General features: G+C 44.0%; 2 protein-coding genes across 3 annotated transcripts; one reads left to right on the top strand and one right to left on the bottom strand.

Moving 5' to 3' along the window:
• Positions 1-1,703: 1,703 nt before the first annotated feature.
• On the top strand, positions 1,704-6,637 carry LOC135491972 (potassium voltage-gated channel protein Shaw-like). Its single transcript, XM_064777975.1, has 4 exons — positions 1,704-2,396; positions 3,539-4,487; positions 4,807-5,028; positions 6,368-6,637. Exons 1-4 carry the CDS (start codon positions 1,776-1,778, stop codon positions 6,469-6,471), a joined length of 1,896 nt encoding a protein of 631 aa, XP_064634045.1. The 5' UTR covers positions 1,704-1,775; the 3' UTR covers positions 6,472-6,637.
• Positions 6,638-6,759: 122 nt separating this feature from the next.
• Positions 6,760-13,695, bottom strand: LOC135491973 (neuronal acetylcholine receptor subunit alpha-10-like). 2 transcript variants are annotated; one of them, XM_064777976.1, is made up of 7 exons: positions 12,295-13,695; positions 11,511-11,665; positions 9,989-10,033; positions 9,317-9,426; positions 8,325-8,860; positions 7,896-8,101; positions 6,760-7,397 (listed from the first exon to the last, which is right to left on the bottom strand). In XM_064777976.1, exons 1-7 carry the CDS (start codon positions 12,377-12,379, stop codon positions 7,047-7,049), a joined length of 1,488 nt encoding a protein of 495 aa, XP_064634046.1. In that variant the 5' UTR covers positions 12,380-13,695; the 3' UTR covers positions 6,760-7,046. The 2 variants fall into 2 exon arrangements, with proteins under 2 accessions (XP_064634046.1, XP_064634048.1); XM_064777978.1 differs by having other exon boundaries at positions 6,761-7,397; positions 11,526-11,665; positions 12,295-13,694.
• Between the last annotated feature and the right edge of the window lie 3,453 nt (positions 13,696-17,148).

The raw sequence follows: 17,148 nt of genomic DNA, 5'->3' as shown, positions 1-17,148 counted from the left end.
GACATATCATTGCGTCCATCCAGGCGTCTGGAGATGGGTGAATGGTTCAGGTTATAGCATAGTCTGGGGATAGGATCGGCTTTGTCTTCAAATTGAGCGTCCTTCTCGTAACCTGGTAACAGCGCTAAATCCCCGAATCATCTTGTCCGTGTCATATCGGTTGGCCGGATATGGTGACTTTGCTCTTCATTACCATGGAGATAAGGGGACACTTGAGGGCCTCTCCAATAAATCAGTGCCATAACCCGACTTAGCGTCTACAGCTATTGGTCACTCATGTTACTATACTTCAGACCAATACGGGCCGAGACATGACATGATTCCTGGCCTGCGGTTAATCCCATAGTAAATATATTTTGTCAAAATTGAGATGTGTGCGAGGGGAGGTGCGCAAAACTGACCCTGACATTCGAGGATATAGCATGCCGATCTACCGTCGTTGTGAGTATATATGCTTCATGTTGTCTTCATCGCATCCTGATTCTGTCAGCAGGGATATTCCTATTGTCATACGAAAGCTTCCGTTGATGTTACATGTCAGAGTAACTCGTTCACCAATTAGCTAAGACAGGGCCGTGCAAGTTGATGCAAGTCAGTGACAGGGTCATAAATCTCGACGATTTATCCTAAAGTTGGCTATTGTCGCCACTGGCAGCGTCGTGATACGTCATCGTCGTGGTCTATCCAAACGATAGTTAACCATTGCTGACACAGGTTAATGAGTAAGTTTCAGGGATAGGCACTAATCGTCCTGACAGAGACGTAAGGACAATCAACGCCAGCATCAGATGCCACGGTTACGTCCCCTAAACTGTCAGGTTCATCTGTCGCACCATAGTTGCCGCGTCATAGCCGCGACTAATTATCAACATAACAAGTAGGCAAACACATTTTTTTGTTTTCTCTCAGGGAGGTGACGGTCAATATAACAATTACAGATACGTCCATGCTAAACGCACCTGTCGGGTAACACGCTGAGAGTCGAACTGCGCATGCGCAACGAAAACCTTGGCTACTTTGCCAATAGTTTTCATCAGAAGGTGATTAATAATGTACTGGTCCAATCTCAAGAAACCACAGGTTTATGTAATATGTTCATGGTGATGAACAAGTATAAGACATCCATGCTTTGACAATATAACAACACTCCTAGTTTCAGACCATTGGATACTTTCAAATTCGTTCGCTACTTCTTACATTTGCCTTCAAACTTCAAGATAATAAAAGGATTCATCTGGATCTTTATGATGAAACGTTATTCTCCTATAAAGTGATTAGAAACATTTAGTTTTCTTGTCTCACCAGCGATTTTTGTTAAATGTTTACACAGTTTGACGCAATTGGAAATGGAGAACGTTATCCACTGTTTTACTTCGTTAGAGGAATTATGCCGTAAATACTTCATGCGAATAAGTTCCGATTCCTTCATAAAGCATCGTTTTCTTTAGAGAGGAGTATCCATATATAGCAAGTCACTTGCCCGTCTGTATAGTATTTGTATATATTGTGCGATACTAACGGCGAATATCAATGTTGAAGACAAAAAGGAGATACAGTGTCTCAGCAAACGAACGTATTTTCTGCATGTCTTAGAATTCGACGATCCAAACATGGTATTGACGGAAGTGCACCGTCCTAATTGGTCTATTATCAGAAGTTTCTGCTTTACTGGCAAAGGGTCATGCCCCACCGTGTGACGCAACACAAAAACAATATTTTAAAACCCATACATTTTTTATCTGTAGTTAAGTAACTCAGTGAGCGTAAGAGGCAAAATGCAGCGAGAACTGCGTCTTTCTGTTGCGGACTTGGGAGAAGGGTTTCCACCGATTGCTAGATCCACTTCTCTGGCACCAAACATGTTCCACAAAAACTCCGCCAGTCAGAGGCGGGACAATAAAGTTGTGATAAACGTTGGCGGGATTCGCTATGAAACTTTCAAGACGACTCTAAAGAACATTCCGGATACTAGGTTGTCCTGGTTAACGGAGACAACCGCGCACAATCCGGATTACGACCCCGTCGCGGGGGAATACTTCTTTGACAGACACCCAGGTGTCTTCAATATGATTCTGAACTATTATCGGACGGGGAAGTTACACGCCCCTTCTGACGTTTGTGGGCCGTTATTCGAGGACGAGCTAGCGTTCTGGGGTATAGACGAGAAACAGATAGAGCCCTGCTGCTGGATGAGTTATAGGACACATCGAGACGCCCAGGAGACGCTGGCAGAGTTTGACGGCATGGACTTTGAAAATGAAAGTGATGATGATGGTGATATTGCTAAGAGGTTTGGTATCGTCGAGGATGCTGCCCCGGAGAGGGGGACCTGGGAGGTATGGAAGCCGAAAATATGGAATATTCTTGAAGATGCTAGGACGTCCAGGGGTGCTCAGGTAAGAATCACACCAATGGCCACTTAGTGAATTTCTAGACCGTTACGTCGCCAACGCTCTTAGAAACATATAGGCATTTGAAGATTTGAAAACATGTTTTTTTCTACGGGCACAATTATGCAGCATGTTTTTCGGGTATATGAAAAAAACCCTTGCGGTTTTGTTTGTATGCGTGCTGTGCCCATCGAAAGACAAGATTAAATTGAAAAACCATTATCTAATAGCAGAGAGACTGACAGGAAATTGGGGAGTCCTAACATTGGTATATGAAGAAACGAATGAACATCTTGTAAACATGCTGTGCTTCAACCTCACTTGGAGTCGTTGTTACACCACGTGAATATTTGACGTTACTTTTGATTATGAGAGTAAGACTTGTTTCCTGTCTCACGGAATACTTGGAGAAATCACCGACAAATTAACCGCGCCTTAAAGTTTCGAGCAAAAATCTCTGGTACACCTTGTGAAGTAGCAATAGGCAATCCATCACTGGTACTGTAAGGAAGCAATAACAAGTTTACAGACTTGGTTATTTGCTATAATTCTGCTGAATTAATGATGAGCCGATAGCTAATTATTAATACTGGGATTTTGAATGGGAAAGTAGAGTGTATTATTGGATGCGGATCGAGGCTACAATATCGTATGCATGCTATTGACCGGGTGTGGTATTAACCGCCACTGTGTAAGGGCAACTCATATTAGAAGTAACAAGAGAATATGACATTCTCTTGGTAGTACCTATCGACACCCTGTTACCCATTTGCCTACCTTTATAGATATGCAATGGGAAAGAACCCGAAAGACATAATAGTCTAAAGTCTCATCGAAAAACAACCCCAACATCTCTTCCGAAGGCGTTATTGAGTATAGACAGCATATCACGACAACAACCAGCTTTAGACGTTTCCTTCGTTCTCACTGCCACATTCGGTCTCGTCAGGTAATTCACCCAGTACGCTAACACAACCTAAGATAATGAAATCTGAACTTCTTTACCTATACCATTATGGAGGTGGGCCCCTTTCCCTTGCCCTACCGCAAACGACGCCCATCAGTGGACATGCGGGCGGGGGCTCGAGATATTATCACAACTTGTGATGGGAAAACATTATCAAATTGAAACATTTGTTATCTTCCAGATATTTAGCCTGGTGTCCCTCGGATTTGTCCTCATGTCCATTCTCGGCCTCTGCCTCGAAACAGTGCCCGCCTGTCGCCTGGCCCGTCCACAGTTTCCCAACTACACACTGAACGAAATGAAAGACGACCAAGTCAAAGTGATGCTCAACAAAACCGACGTACACCCCGCTCTCGAAATCTTGGAATGGATATGCGGCGCATTTTTTACTGTGGAATTCATCCTCAGAGTGATATTTTGTCCGAATTTTTTGCAATTCGCAAAAACGTTTCTTAATTGTGTCGATCTAATATCACTGCTGCCATTTTACATCCAGTTTATCAACGAACAAATCATCAAGTCTCAATTCGACGCCAACGTTAATTCGGCCTTGCAGACTTTAAAACTGTTCAGAATCTTTCGCATTTTCAAACTGACGCGCCACCTCAGTGGTCTGAAAATCCTCGCTCACACGATCAAGGCAAGTTTGAAGGAGTTATTCCTTTTGATTGTGTTCATGTTCACCGGTGTCTTGATATACGGAACGACAATCTACTTCATGGAACAAGTGGAAGAACCACCACAGAATAAGTTCAAAAACATCCCGATCGGATTTTGGTGGGCGCTAGTGACGATGACGACATTAGGATACGGGGATATCTATCCAATGACAGGTCTAGGATACGTTGTTGGTGTGTTCTGCGCAATCACCGGTGTGCTTGTCATTGCACTTCCAGTTCCGGTCATTGTGGGTAATTTTGCAATGTATTACTCCCACGCGCAGGCGCGGATGAAGCTGCCCAAGAAGCGTAGACGGGTGTTGGTGGGGGCGCCGGACGCACTGAAGAATCACCTCAACTCTGAAGAAATGTCAGGTTCGACTGAGAGTTTCCAGCGTGACGAAACGTCGATTCGCCGGAAGAGCAGCAGTGAGAGTGCACTGGATAGCTTGGACAGTGGCATCAAAACGGGTGAGCGCCAGAAAATCACTTCTCTGTCGGATTCATACCGCTCATGCAATACGACTCTAGTCTCTCCTTAAACTTGAAAAAAAGTGAGAAAGCCCTCATCAGTTCGAGAGAGTTTGATCGCTTGATTGATGTAAAAGCCCTATCGAGTGCACAGCTCTCATTAACGTACCACGCTCATTTGCTCATCTCCCTCTTACGATGGAAAGGGTCGTTTCCTGATATTCCCAAATTATGCGCTATCTTTGGTCTCCCTCCAGGAAGCAATGGACAAAATAATGATCTCACACTTTTCTAAATTACATTTCTGTTACTATTTCAGCAAGTGCTGGTACAACTAGTTCAGGCATAAGCGTGATATTTACAGACGACTTGCTGGAGTTGCCAAGCCAGCCGGAACATCCCAAGATGATAGTGGTCTCCCCTGCTGAAGAACACCACCCTTGTGCCTCTAGTGAGGAGGGGGCCAGGACCAACCGATTGACGGCCATACCAAGGAGGCAAAGTCTGATGCCAAATGGGACGCTGGGAGGAGGTGGGACCAGTAAGTTTGTATCTACGTCTACAAAATAATTTCTTGATGCTGTTGTCTCACCAAACGTTGTATTGGATGTCTTGCTGTCAACATAGTTTATCTTCCTATGATATATTAGAATATAAGCGTAGATGATTGTCTGTTGTGTGAACAGATGGTGTCTTTGCCTTCACGCAGCATAAACTGCCAGTAACTGTATGCATGAAGCAGTTTCTATTCGCAATGAAATCACTATGTCACAAAAGCTTGCAAATATATTGACGCGATTTTTGATGATAGTTAATACAAACACAACTTACTGTCTCATTAACCTTGTTGCCTTCCCTCAACCTACCCTCAACCCTCCCTTCTTCAGTCCCACCCTTCGACACTGTAGAATTAGAATTCCTCTATCCCAAAGATGACCACAGCATAACGCAGCGCAAAAAGTTGCTGACAGTCCGACGGAAATGTGTCGGGTTGAGAAGGAAGCAACCCGAGTCGGTAACTTAACGATCAGGATGTGCAACCACTACTTAGTTTTAGAATGCTCTTTGTTTTCAGTGCAATTTTGCACCGTCTGACTCTGTTAAGTTCGTTTATCTTATCGGTAACGCAACTCTTGCCAGTCTTCATTGTCTTTAACACTAACCATTTTTATCATCATTCTCAATCGAAAATACCATCAAGGATACTTTTCATTACCGTTACCTTTGTGTTAGTCCTGACATTTTCTATAAAGCACTTCACTCGCATTTCCTGCTGTTATTCCTATTTCCATTGCCACTACCATCGGCAAGATCATTAACCATTACAATTACCATTTGTATTGTCATTGCTGTAAGCATTACCATTACCATAGCATAGCCATTACCATTACCATTACCAACAGTGTAACTGATACAGTTGCTGTAATAAGAAGTTACCGGAATCATTTCATTTTTATATATATGAGTGAACATATGTAGTCATTTTGTTGGAGTTTCCAGGCAAGTTTTGTCGGACAATACTAAATCAGATCAGGATTGATTTGAAGTAATTGCCATCTCACTTGTCTTAGTCGATAAGAAGCAGATGAGATTGCATTGATTCTAATAAAAATATTGACACGTGGTTTGGTTGCCAGGCAACGCCTTGGCAATAACGGCACTGAGTGTACGGGCTTGTAATCTGTATCATTGTAGTTTCAAGTTTACTCAGCTTCTGTAATTGAGTTTCTTGAGTATCCATGACCACGTTTGTTGTCATGCACTTACATTTTAAGGTCACTGACCGAACCCAACGCACTGCCCATGGTGATACAAATTTTGATAGGTTTGCATGCTGCAACCCATCCAATATTGTGTAATGATAATCTCTATCTTTGCAGACATGAACCGAAGCCAATCCCTGAAAACGGGAATAACCCGATCTCCTCGGCCTGCTGCCACCCGCCGGCGACAATCCCTGCTACCAAGCGTAGATGTAACGTAACAGGAACGGAACTTTGCGGAAGGAGAAAAGCAACATTTTGAAGTACATGTATCTCATTCCTGCCCCAAGCTTCGCCATCAAAACGACCCATGCAGTGTCTATTCTTAGTCAGCAAGGGGAAATATCAGTGCCCAGTTTCACGCCAGGTGAACATTTACGGTGTTATCTTATGTCGCTGTAATACTTTAGCGTATCTACTGTCAGTGAGCGATGGGGGCCGTGTTTTTTAAGTCCATGGAACAAACTGCAATGTGGCATTGAGTTGATGTATACTTCACTCAAAGACGGATGAATAAAAGATGAAGTTTTTGTTAGACAATTGGAGAGTCCTGTTTATTCATTACTACATGTATTTATGTATGAAGGCATTGAGAGAAGGTGGGCTGTTTAGCTTTACATTGCCAGTGTAGCAGTCTTAAAACAATATCCCAATGGGAAAAAAGCTGTAGGTTTCCAGTCCTGTAGTCCAGCGGAACTTAACTGACCTTCAGTAACCGGAAAACGCTGAAACAAATGCTTCTTTCGCTCGAAAGACCTCTGCAAACTATCCGTGCCATTGCTTACCCTTTCTATCATCAAGGCATTGTGTTGTATGGCGGGCTGAGGAGAAATAGACAAAGCACAGTGGCAACAACTAAGACGAACAACACCAACAACAACCTGTCGATGAGAACAGCTACAATCCGCCATTCTGTCTCATGCATTGCATGTTTTTCAATTTCTTTGAGACGATTTGATATTTTCTCATCCAGATGTCGGACTGTTCTGAGAATGGACGCTAGAGTTGAGTGATAACGCGAAGACGATGTTTGCCTTGGTTTGACCTTTGATGGCGAATCATGATTGGCTATTTCGTTGACGGTTATTAGTCCGTGATTGCTGTCGATGTCTTCCTCCGCGAGAGAGTTTTTGCCATGGATCAGGACCTGGAAGTCAACAGTAGAGAACACTTATTTCAAACTGTTGGCAATCGTGATCTGGATATCGGACAATGGAGTAGCTGAGGCTTTTCCTTTTCGGGGGGCTCAGCAAAAACTCCCTACATTGGCTGCAAACAAGAAACGATCATCAGTTTACAACATCAATGGACTTAAAACATGCTACTGTATAAGGTGTCACGCAAGCCAACCCAAATGATCCTAACTGCCAATAAAAGTGATCGTAAGGAGCTCAATGGCCGACATCATGATGTTAACACACGAATTATCTCCCTGTCATTGATGAACATTATAGCCAGCCGTCAGTTGTTCCAGCTGATTTGGACATTGTTTAATTTGCAGTAAGCTGACTGGAGATGTCATTGTTTGCTGTTGTCGAGTCTCTCCGTGACCTGCATCAACCGAAGCTGGTCGTTCCCGGAAGTCACTATATTGCTTTGTTCCTGCGTGATCCCTCCCTTCCCTCCATCCAACAATAAGACTCACCGTGTCCTGCTTATCCTGAACATATTTCAACTGCCTCCTGACCTTACTGTACGTACAGAAAACCCTAGCAAGGAAAACGAAGGCAAACACACGCAACCAGGGTGGCACGTCGATGTTATGCCCGCCACGGCAGTGGACGTTGATGACCACCACGTTCATGGCGGTAGAGAAGGTCTGTAGCATTATGGAAATGCCGAAGAATTGGCCTTGAAATAGATGAAAAAGAGTGATGGGCCACGGGAATATGTCAGATCGGCAGAACGAATAAAGACCAAGCGAATGCGTTCACTGAAAAATTCTGACTGATATCCTCTGCAGTTTGTGAATGACTTTCTGAGAAGCGCGACCAAAGCGTAGGTACCCTGCATTCATTTCAGGGATATAGTCGTTTGAAACTGGATGACCAGCATCGTTTGAATTAAGACTTACCAAGTAGAGGAATGACTTCAGATTGTGTCGGTGTGATCTCGGCCACAAGTAGCAGAAACACCGTCAGAGATAGCAGGATGGTCACCCCCAGTGAGAGCTTCTCACCAGACTCTGGGGGCAGGAGGAATCCGGTCATAGCAGTCCCTAACAGGCAAACACACGGCACCATCAAGTTGTAAACATAATATAGAGGGCGTCGCTGAATGACAATGTTATACGTCACAATACTCCATGGATCAGCACAGCAGTTCGTGTACACTTCCTCTCGTTTTACTGGCATATCCAAAAGGTGCCATTCGCCATTTCGAACGAAAACGGACGTGTCGCCGGACACCGTAGCATTCCATAAGTCGAGTTGCGGGGTGAGGTAACTCCAGGACGAGAACTCAAGGTGGCAGTTCTGTGTGTCGTAGGGGAAGTACTGCACGTTCACATTGCACGTGCTCTTCACTATAGCTTGGTAGAGCCATTTTACCTGGCCGTTGTAATCCACTGTTGCAATGAAATGTTCGTTGTCTATTGGCCGTTCAGCCGCACTGAAAGATTTCACGAGAATGGCACTCATATTTTTGGTGATTCCACACCGAAAACATGGAAGTTGAACAAAAGAATAAAGTTCAACTAATACTATCTTCAAAAGTTCAAAGAATCTAAAAGAATATACACTTTGGTCAACCGGACATGTCATCACCAGGAATGAACGAGTAAGTCAAGCAACATCCCCCAGCTATTTTAGGCTTTTTGAGATCTTTGCTATTTGCTCATTACCGATGGACAAATCATGTTGCTCTGAAACCAGTTTTGGTGACTACCAATCATGAGCGCAGACTCCAGCTACTACGACGAAGAAGGCTTACTTTACTATCAAGAGTTGGTCATTGCTGGAGCGGATAAATAGTGGAAAGTATCGCCATTAAAACTGATGGTCACGCGCTGCCTTTGGTGCCCATTTGCGATTTGATGGTTCAAAATATAACGAAAGAATGACTTACTAGTTTACTATTTGTATGTCCGGAACCCATAGAGCATGCTTGTTAAAAGCCGTTGCATCTATGCCTGACCAGTCCCCGGGCTTCCACCTGAGGTGCTCGTCCGTCCAGCTCTGAAAACGATTTAATTGGCAATCAGGTTTCTCCCGCTTCATGGTATCAGCCAACGGCTGGTTCCAACACTCGTTGCAGATTTTATCTGCATCTGATACAAGACTAATGTTATCGGAGCTCAAGAGATTAGAATACTGACTTTCGTCCAAATAGCAGACACGTTTTATGCTCCTGAATCTTTTCTTGCTGAAGCCGCGGATGTAGAGCACTATACTCTGCATCCTTGCTGAAGCTAACAGTCATGTTCTTAATATCATACTCATTATTCTAAAAAGGTTTAATGGTAACTGTCTTCACCATACTGAGACTATACTGACAATCAGAAGAAGTTTACTATGACTAAGTGATCGTACAACATCAATGTGGTTCACAATCCTAACAATGAGGGGTAAGATTGTCTTCGGTAAAACATTGGTCCATGAAATAACAAGTTTAACAACAATGTTTTATGTTAGAACCAGGGGAGAGGGTCAAACTAAGCACATTGTTAGGAATGTGAAACACGTTGATGTTTATGGGCGATCCCTAACAACGTCGTGTTTGTTCTCTGTTCCTACCCACCAGTCTGATCCAGCAATTTGTAAACAGCACTTGTAGTTTTTCTTCCTGAAATGTAGCGAAATAAACGATTCATTTTACAAACAGGCGACTGTCCATCAAAATATGCACCGATACGGACGGAATGTCTCCAAGGATCTTGCCCATGTGGGTGTCGTGTTTTGTCACTCATCCGATTGATGTTTCCGAGCAATAAACAAAAACGATGTTTCGAAATCGTAAAAGGTTTTGAGGTGACCAAACTGCCGATTTAACCGATACATCGACAGGACTCGCCAGCCAGGATTTCATCCACGAAACCAGGGGTTTTCAAAACGCTCCGCCTCTTGATAAAGATGACGTGGGTGTGAAGAATACTCTGAATGTCAAGAAGTGATGAATATAGCGAGTGCTAATGGAGCCGTTACAAAATATATCATGCAATCATCTCTGGTGTACCCTACATTTACCCTAAACTTGATTTCAAAACGATCAACTTGATTTATGAAGCAAGCAATTTATAGAGTGGTCAGCAAGATCGACGATGGAACGTAAACGCCAGTGTTACTAAGATGTGTTTTATCACGGCGGAATGGAATGAACAAAATGAATTGAGCAAAGGTCAATATCAATTTGGCAGTTTTACCCGTGATGTATAAGATTTATTGGTAAGTGTTGGCATCTTGACCCACCAAGGCCTTGACACCGCAAGACTGCTCGGGGATATTAGCTCATAAGCTAGAGAGCCTGGATTCAATGGTGGTGCCAACAAAATAAGACTTGTTGGGATTTTCTAACTTAAAACGCAAATAAAAAATTAGGCCTGCATGTACGGTTGCACAAAATCGATGTATGGGCTTCTTCAACTCGTGCGTTTACCTCTAAGCCTTGTGACCTTGTCTCGACGTTACCAATGACTGCACTCATCGTTCGTTTGGAGCAACTCAGGTCACATGCGCCTGGACATTTCATTAACTGATTTGTTGATTCTCGGATCAGCAAAAGCAAAGTCGTGCGATTATGGCAAATATTTGGAGAGAATGAGTGCAATATGTCACAGAACATTGCATGACTTACTCAGACAAGTAAATAAAAGGACTTCAGTTCTCTGCACTTATGACAACGATACGGTGGTGGTCCATACATGCAAAGCGTTATACATCCAAGGTCAACCTAAAGGTAAATACTCAGGATAGACTACAATATATCATCTCTTGGATGAGCCGGCCTGACGTTGACTCTCATAAAGCACTAGGTCAACAGACTAATTCCCTGATTGAGGTTGCTTTAGACAACCGTGAAACTTAGCTCCTGCCAAGTATGCCCCTTTCACTGAAGATTCATAAGGAGTGTAGGATAAAACAACCCGAGGAGGAATCCTTCAGTAGGTATTAGCTCCGGCAGGTATCTGTCTAGTACACAGCGATAAACGATGACCTTTGGGTGTCTGCATAGGCATGAGAGGGGTTCACACAGGGTTTAGGATGTTGCAAGGAGGGTCACTACACTAAACGTTAGAACTTCTATATATCGAAACGTTACTTACACCCCACTGACTTACCAAGCTTATTAGCTGTTGCAAAGCGACGTCCAACTCAACCCGTACTGTGCGGTTGTGGTCCAGGACTGGCCGGTTGGTCGGGTCGTAGATAGCAGTCAAGTTCTTCTTTAAATAAAATTCTGCTATTGATGCTGAAACAACTGAAAAAGATCATCTTCATCCTTAATGAACAGTGGAACCCCGTCGGCGACCACCCCGGTAACACGACCTACCCGGTAACGCGACCACCCCGCTATGACGACCAAGAATCGCCGGTACCGAATGGTTTCCTCTCTAATTACCATTACGAGGCCCCCGGTAACTCGACCACCTCGGTACCCAGCCCGTGACAAATTTTTTTTTCACCTGTTTTTTTTCTGCTCAAAATGAAGAAACATCTTCAGCTTCAAGAATTTTGAACTTATGAGTAAGTCCAATATGATAAGTCCTAGTTATTTGGCATGTGTGTCAAAGACCGTCTGCGCCAGCCGCATATCTAGCATTTATTGTAAAAAGCAAGCATGTTTCTCTCTTAGGGCTTGCAGTTTAGTACAATTAGCGAAACCTACTGTTAATTCTTTATAGAGACCCATTTATGGGTCACTTTTATTGATATGTAGTCTCCCTTGGCACTCATCAATCACAGTTACGTGTATAAACATTATACACTTGATTTGGATACACGCACTCCCTATAAAAAATCTAGTTCGAAATCGTACAAAAATGATAATAACTAATGTCATCTACGAGTTAGCTTCTGGCGCCCTTATGAATATATTGGCGTACTTACCACTGTGGCTGGTGTAAAGGAAAAGCAATAAGAAGACTTTGAACATCCTCCCCTCTTGTAACCGTTGGTCGCGTCGGCCATCCATTTCATTCAACGTATCTCATCTATGTATACTCAAGAACAACAAATGTCTAAAATTCCGCCCGAAGGTCTATTATCCACACGGTTTTTTCCCTAATGTCACTTTGAAAATGATAGTGCAAGGAAATATCGGCCCAAAACCATAGTGCCACCCTTTACTGGGTTCGAAGCTGCTACATGTAAGCACTTTGTTGGCGCTGCCCATGCAGGGCTTCAGTTCTTCTCATGTTACTGGCCGGGAAGTTCTAGTAGATTCCGGCGGAAAACGTCTGCGGAATCGCACCGTGACACACAAGGCTCCGAGATAGCACAGTTCTAAAGTAGCCTCTACAAGTATAGAAAATTGGATTCATTTGGGTATCCGAAGGCGGAATTACGGCACGAACGCAACTGATTACAACAAAATCGGAAATTTTAACAGATCCGTGATATGTATCCTCAAGTCTAAGAGAAAATATCGAGCAAACATTATTTTGAATAGTTAATCCTGGCACAAATCCTCATTTCCAATCCCGGGTTCAATGTTAACTCAAAGATTGACACAAAGGTAGGAAAGTATATGTTAGCAGATGATGAACATGATCTTTGATAGGATGACTCGCTTTCCCCGCGGTCAAGTCGCCCAGCAGATCGCCGTCACCAACTCAGCCCACAGTGAGGGAATGCCAAATGACCACCAGGATAGCCGAGTCTTGTTGATTCAACATGTTTAACGGCGTTGTAATCAGAGTAGATGTCGGTCCCTCCCGCTGCATTAGCTCGTAACATTCCTTGAATCTGAGTGGAGGGGAACAATTGGTGGTCATCTAGTGGCTAATATGCACAGTAAGGGGACTGGGGTCGTGTTGGTACAGCAATACTGAGAGATGGGAGAGATCCCTATTGTCAACCCCATGTAACTTAATCCGACCTTGCAGAATCCTTCACCAGTCTTCCTTAAAAGACGTGTATCAAACGTGAAAATTGTCCACAAGCTAGCTCATAGTTGTTGCCATATCACGTGTTCACAATGCAATTGGCAAGCTATATCATACATGTAGGTTTCGTCGGGAAGCTCTTATGGAAAGTGGTAAACTAAACTCCCCAAATTGGATCACAAGCGGCAATAGATACAATATTGATGAAGGATATCCTATAAAATGAACACGGACAGAATCCGTGTGCGTTAATGTGCTCCATCTGATCTGACTACGAAAGGTCGATGATCGTGACTACTGGTCATTTACCAATGAATGGTCTCCCAGATCAAAACTGGAGGACTATGCTAGCGGTACGACCTGCAGTACTATACCTGTTTAAGATGGGCACCTTTTGAATACCTGTTTGAGAAAATGACATTTCGTATTGAAGATAATGTTGGCCTTACACTGTTTTACTCGTTGGCAGAAAGCATTGCACGAAACAGACGTTCCAATGCCGATGGCGTCCAGGATTGTATATCGGGCGCATCTCCCCCACGTGTGGCTTCAGTTGCTTCCGTGGCGGACTGGCCTCCATCTGTTCCCTCAGCTGCAAAGCTGTTGCTCTGATCACAGTCCGACTGTTCATTTGCTACAGTGCTGGCACCCTGCTCATTGGCTGACACTGCTCTTCCTTCTTCCACAATGCGGCCACTCTGGGTATTGCTTGACACCTCCCTTCTCTCCGTTGCATTATTATCCCCCTGTTCAGGGAACGGCACTTCCCTTTCATCTCTCGAAGTACTCTCGCTTTGCTCCCTGGCTTGCGATCCCTCTGCTCCGGTGCTTTGCCTCTGCTCAGTATGTGGCACCCCCCTTCCATCTGGTGCAGTGCTGCTGGGAGGACCAGCAACATGCAGGTCTTGTAGAACTGCCGCACAGTCTTCGACCAATTCCAGAGCCTGCTCATCTTGAAGCACCTCATCAGAAGCATTTGGCCTCTCCGGTCCGACCACTTCTAGATTCAGATGAAAAAGTTCACTGTAGCTAATCCATGGCTGACACCTTCGCATATTTCCCGTAGACTGTTTCCAGTCCATATCATTCTGTTTCCTTACATCATCCACGATTACAACGTGTCCCTTTCGCTGACGAACATCTTCAATGGAATTGTTAACATCAAACAGTAATGCATCAAGGTCCAACATGGTATCCGTAAGATGGACAACAATACACCAAGCATTTTTGACGAAAAACTCAACATGACATGATGTATGTCTTGTTGTGTCTTGTCCATAGAACTTCCAAATTGCTTCCATAGGCAATATGCAGTTGTCCTCAGTGAATCCCAGCCCGTGCCGAATCATGTCAACGACAGCCTTGGTTCTGACGGTATCAGATGATTCCTCAGATGAAATGACAACAATGTTTTCTTCAGCTGTCTTTGGTCTGATGTCCCTCATCAATTCCTGGTAGATGGACGCCGCTATTCCAGCACTGAATTGCTGCGCTACTCTCAGGCTAACACGAATGTATCTGTCTCTGTTCGGATCCTTTTCTAGATATGCGTGGTCAATGTCCCGCAGTATTATCAAACATTGCCTCGCTGCCTGGAATTCATCTAAGCCAATCAAGGAAACTACTAGATCCTCCAAGATGTTGGGATCATTTGGATTTAATCTCATCGCTCTTTCGAGATTCCATCGGGCATTGGAGTATCTCTCAAATATCGTGTACATCTTGCCAAGGTTCTTGTATCTTTCTGACTCCGTCTGTGATTCTGCTTTGACCAATTTCTTGAGGTCGAGCAAAGCTGGACTGTAGGTTTTAGCTTGCGAAGCCTTTCCAACAGACAGCTCAAGATACTTGCGATACTTATTCCAGTCATTGAATAACTCCTTATGCATCAATGCCAGCTCGTGGAAAAGGTATGATTGAATACTCCGTGACGTTAGGCCAAGATGGGTGTACAGAATACACCCATTTAGTATGTCCATGATTGCGTCACGACTCTCTTCAGGAATTGGCTCCTCGCTGTATGAAAATTTAAGACGTGCCAACTCAACACGAAAAAGAACGCCCGTCCCATGACTGTATTCATCTGCCTTTTCCAGATGCGTTATTGCCTTCTTCAGCAATGGATGTCCTGGATCTCTAATGTTGGCATTGCATGAACCTTTCTCACTGGCATCTTTCCCATTGAGCCATTTGCCTCTGTATACCAAAGCCAGGTGATGTTGAATAGCTGGCTTATTACTCAGCTCAGCAGCCTGTTTCAGATATCGTTCAGCCTTGTCAAGGTCATATTTTGGCCCTCGTTTAATAGTCCTAAACTGGTTGCCAAGCATGTGCAATGCACGGAAAGATACGTTCGCAAGACCTGCAGTCTCGACTGCTTCAACAGCCTTCTCGAGACACTGATCAACTGTCTTGAGACCCGGCCACTCGAAATCTGAAATTTTCAGTGTTCGCTGGTCCTTAGGAGCTGTCCATTTGTAAAGTTTGAATGTTTCACTTAACATGAGCATACCTGTTGTCTCGTACATGCTCAGCCCTGAGAAGACAACGTTTTTGAGCAACAGGGCAGACTGTTTCATCAATTCCTCAGGATCATTTCTTGCATGTCTGAACGAATCGGAGCAACAAGATGAATTAAACAATCGCTGTATGGCCAATGCTGCCTCATAACTGTATTCGATTTTCAGTTCACCAAGCCACTCTGGTTGCACCCCTTCCGTTAGACCCGAGTAGCCACGTAGATTGACAACCTTTTCGGAAAGGGTTTTGACGTACAAATGTCCACGCGGCCCAATTCTCCGGTAGGTATAAGCCATTTCAGCGTCGGCGAGAACCCGTTCCCAAGGTCCTAATACTTCCAGTTTTTCCAGACACATCTGAGCTTCGTCCACTTGCTGTTGCTGAAGTTTCAGGTTGGCGAGATTGGACAATGCAATCATGTTGTTGGGGTACTCCTGACTCACCTGCGTCATCTTTCGGACGACTTTCATCTGCTGGGCCGTCCCCGGCGCGCTGAGCATGCTCATTTGGTATTCCATGAAAAGTGTCAGATTAAGATCCCGACATTTGAAATGTTCCCGTAAATTGAACTGAGAATCATGTAAGTATTCCGATTCCCCGTCTTTGATTCGATCTAGAATCCGTCTAATGACTGATGCTGTCAACGGCCACTCTAGATCTTTTAGCTTTTGTTTCGTTTCAGCTTGTTCCCCTACATCAAAATGGCTCGGAAATTGCGTTAATGCCGATTTCAGTTCCTCCGCAACTCCGTCCATGTTATACAACATCTTGATATACACTGTGAAATTGTTTCTATTGAAGAAGACCTATCACGATCTCTAGCGGATACGCCAACCGGGTGCATGAAAGTGCAGTTCCTCGTATTCGTGTGGCGTTGGTTCCTTACCGTCTAACATCGGTCCGTGTGCTCCTAACGTCTCCAATGTCTCAAGTACACTTCACAGGACAACCGATCACATCTCCAGCTGGCCAGTCGTAAGATAATTCCATCAACACTTCACCATTGTCGTGTGTTTGACTGTCGAAAGAGTGTACATCATCTATGCATACATTGAGGATTCGCCGAATTGACCTGATTAGGTATAGTCTTATTATGCGGTAGCGGTATCAATGTACACTGGTACGTGTTGCCATGGCTGCCGACACTGAACTAAGCCTACGTCAGGGAATCATCAATCTGTTTGGTCGATAGTTTTTTTTGCGATATATAAAAGTCATTGAGGCATGATATTATATTTCTTATTTACTCTCGGTAGGAAATGCGGAGGCGTTGTGTTGCTGTCATCCGCTAGATGGCAATACGATTCAATTCATCACCAGCACTACTTTTTAATGC

Source organism: Lineus longissimus, chromosome 8, assembly GCF_910592395.1.
Source record: "Lineus longissimus chromosome 8, tnLinLong1.2, whole genome shotgun sequence".
NCBI classification, from domain to species: domain Eukaryota; kingdom Metazoa; phylum Nemertea; class Pilidiophora; order Heteronemertea; family Lineidae; genus Lineus; species Lineus longissimus.
Note: the sequence above shows the minus strand (reverse complement) of the source record. Positions and strands in the feature narration are given on the sequence as shown.

What these genes read in the sequence shown, in the direction of transcription:
- LOC135491973 (XM_064777976.1), bottom strand. Translation starts at nt 12,379, where the DNA reads ATGGATGGCCGACGCGACCAACGGTTACAAGAGGGGAGGATGTTCAAA. An exon ending in GACATACAAATAGTAAACTA is followed by an intron (nt 8,861 to 9,316) that starts GTAAGTCATTCT and finishes GAAATCTTTCAG; the next exon opens with TGCGGCTGAACGGCCAATAG. An exon ending in TGAAGTCATTCCTCTACTTG is followed by an intron (nt 8,102 to 8,324) that starts GTAAGTCTTAAT and finishes ATCTATTTCAAG; the next exon opens with GCCAATTCTTCGGCATTTCC.
- LOC135491972 (XM_064777975.1), top strand. Translation starts at nt 1,776, where the DNA reads ATGCAGCGAGAACTGCGTCTTTCTGTTGCGGACTTGGGAGAAGGGTTT. An exon ending in GGACAGTGGCATCAAAACGG is followed by an intron (nt 4,488 to 4,806) that starts GTGAGCGCCAGA and finishes TTACTATTTCAG; the next exon opens with CAAGTGCTGGTACAACTAGT. An exon ending in GCTGGGAGGAGGTGGGACCA is followed by an intron (nt 5,029 to 6,367) that starts GTAAGTTTGTAT and finishes CTATCTTTGCAG; the next exon opens with ACATGAACCGAAGCCAATCC.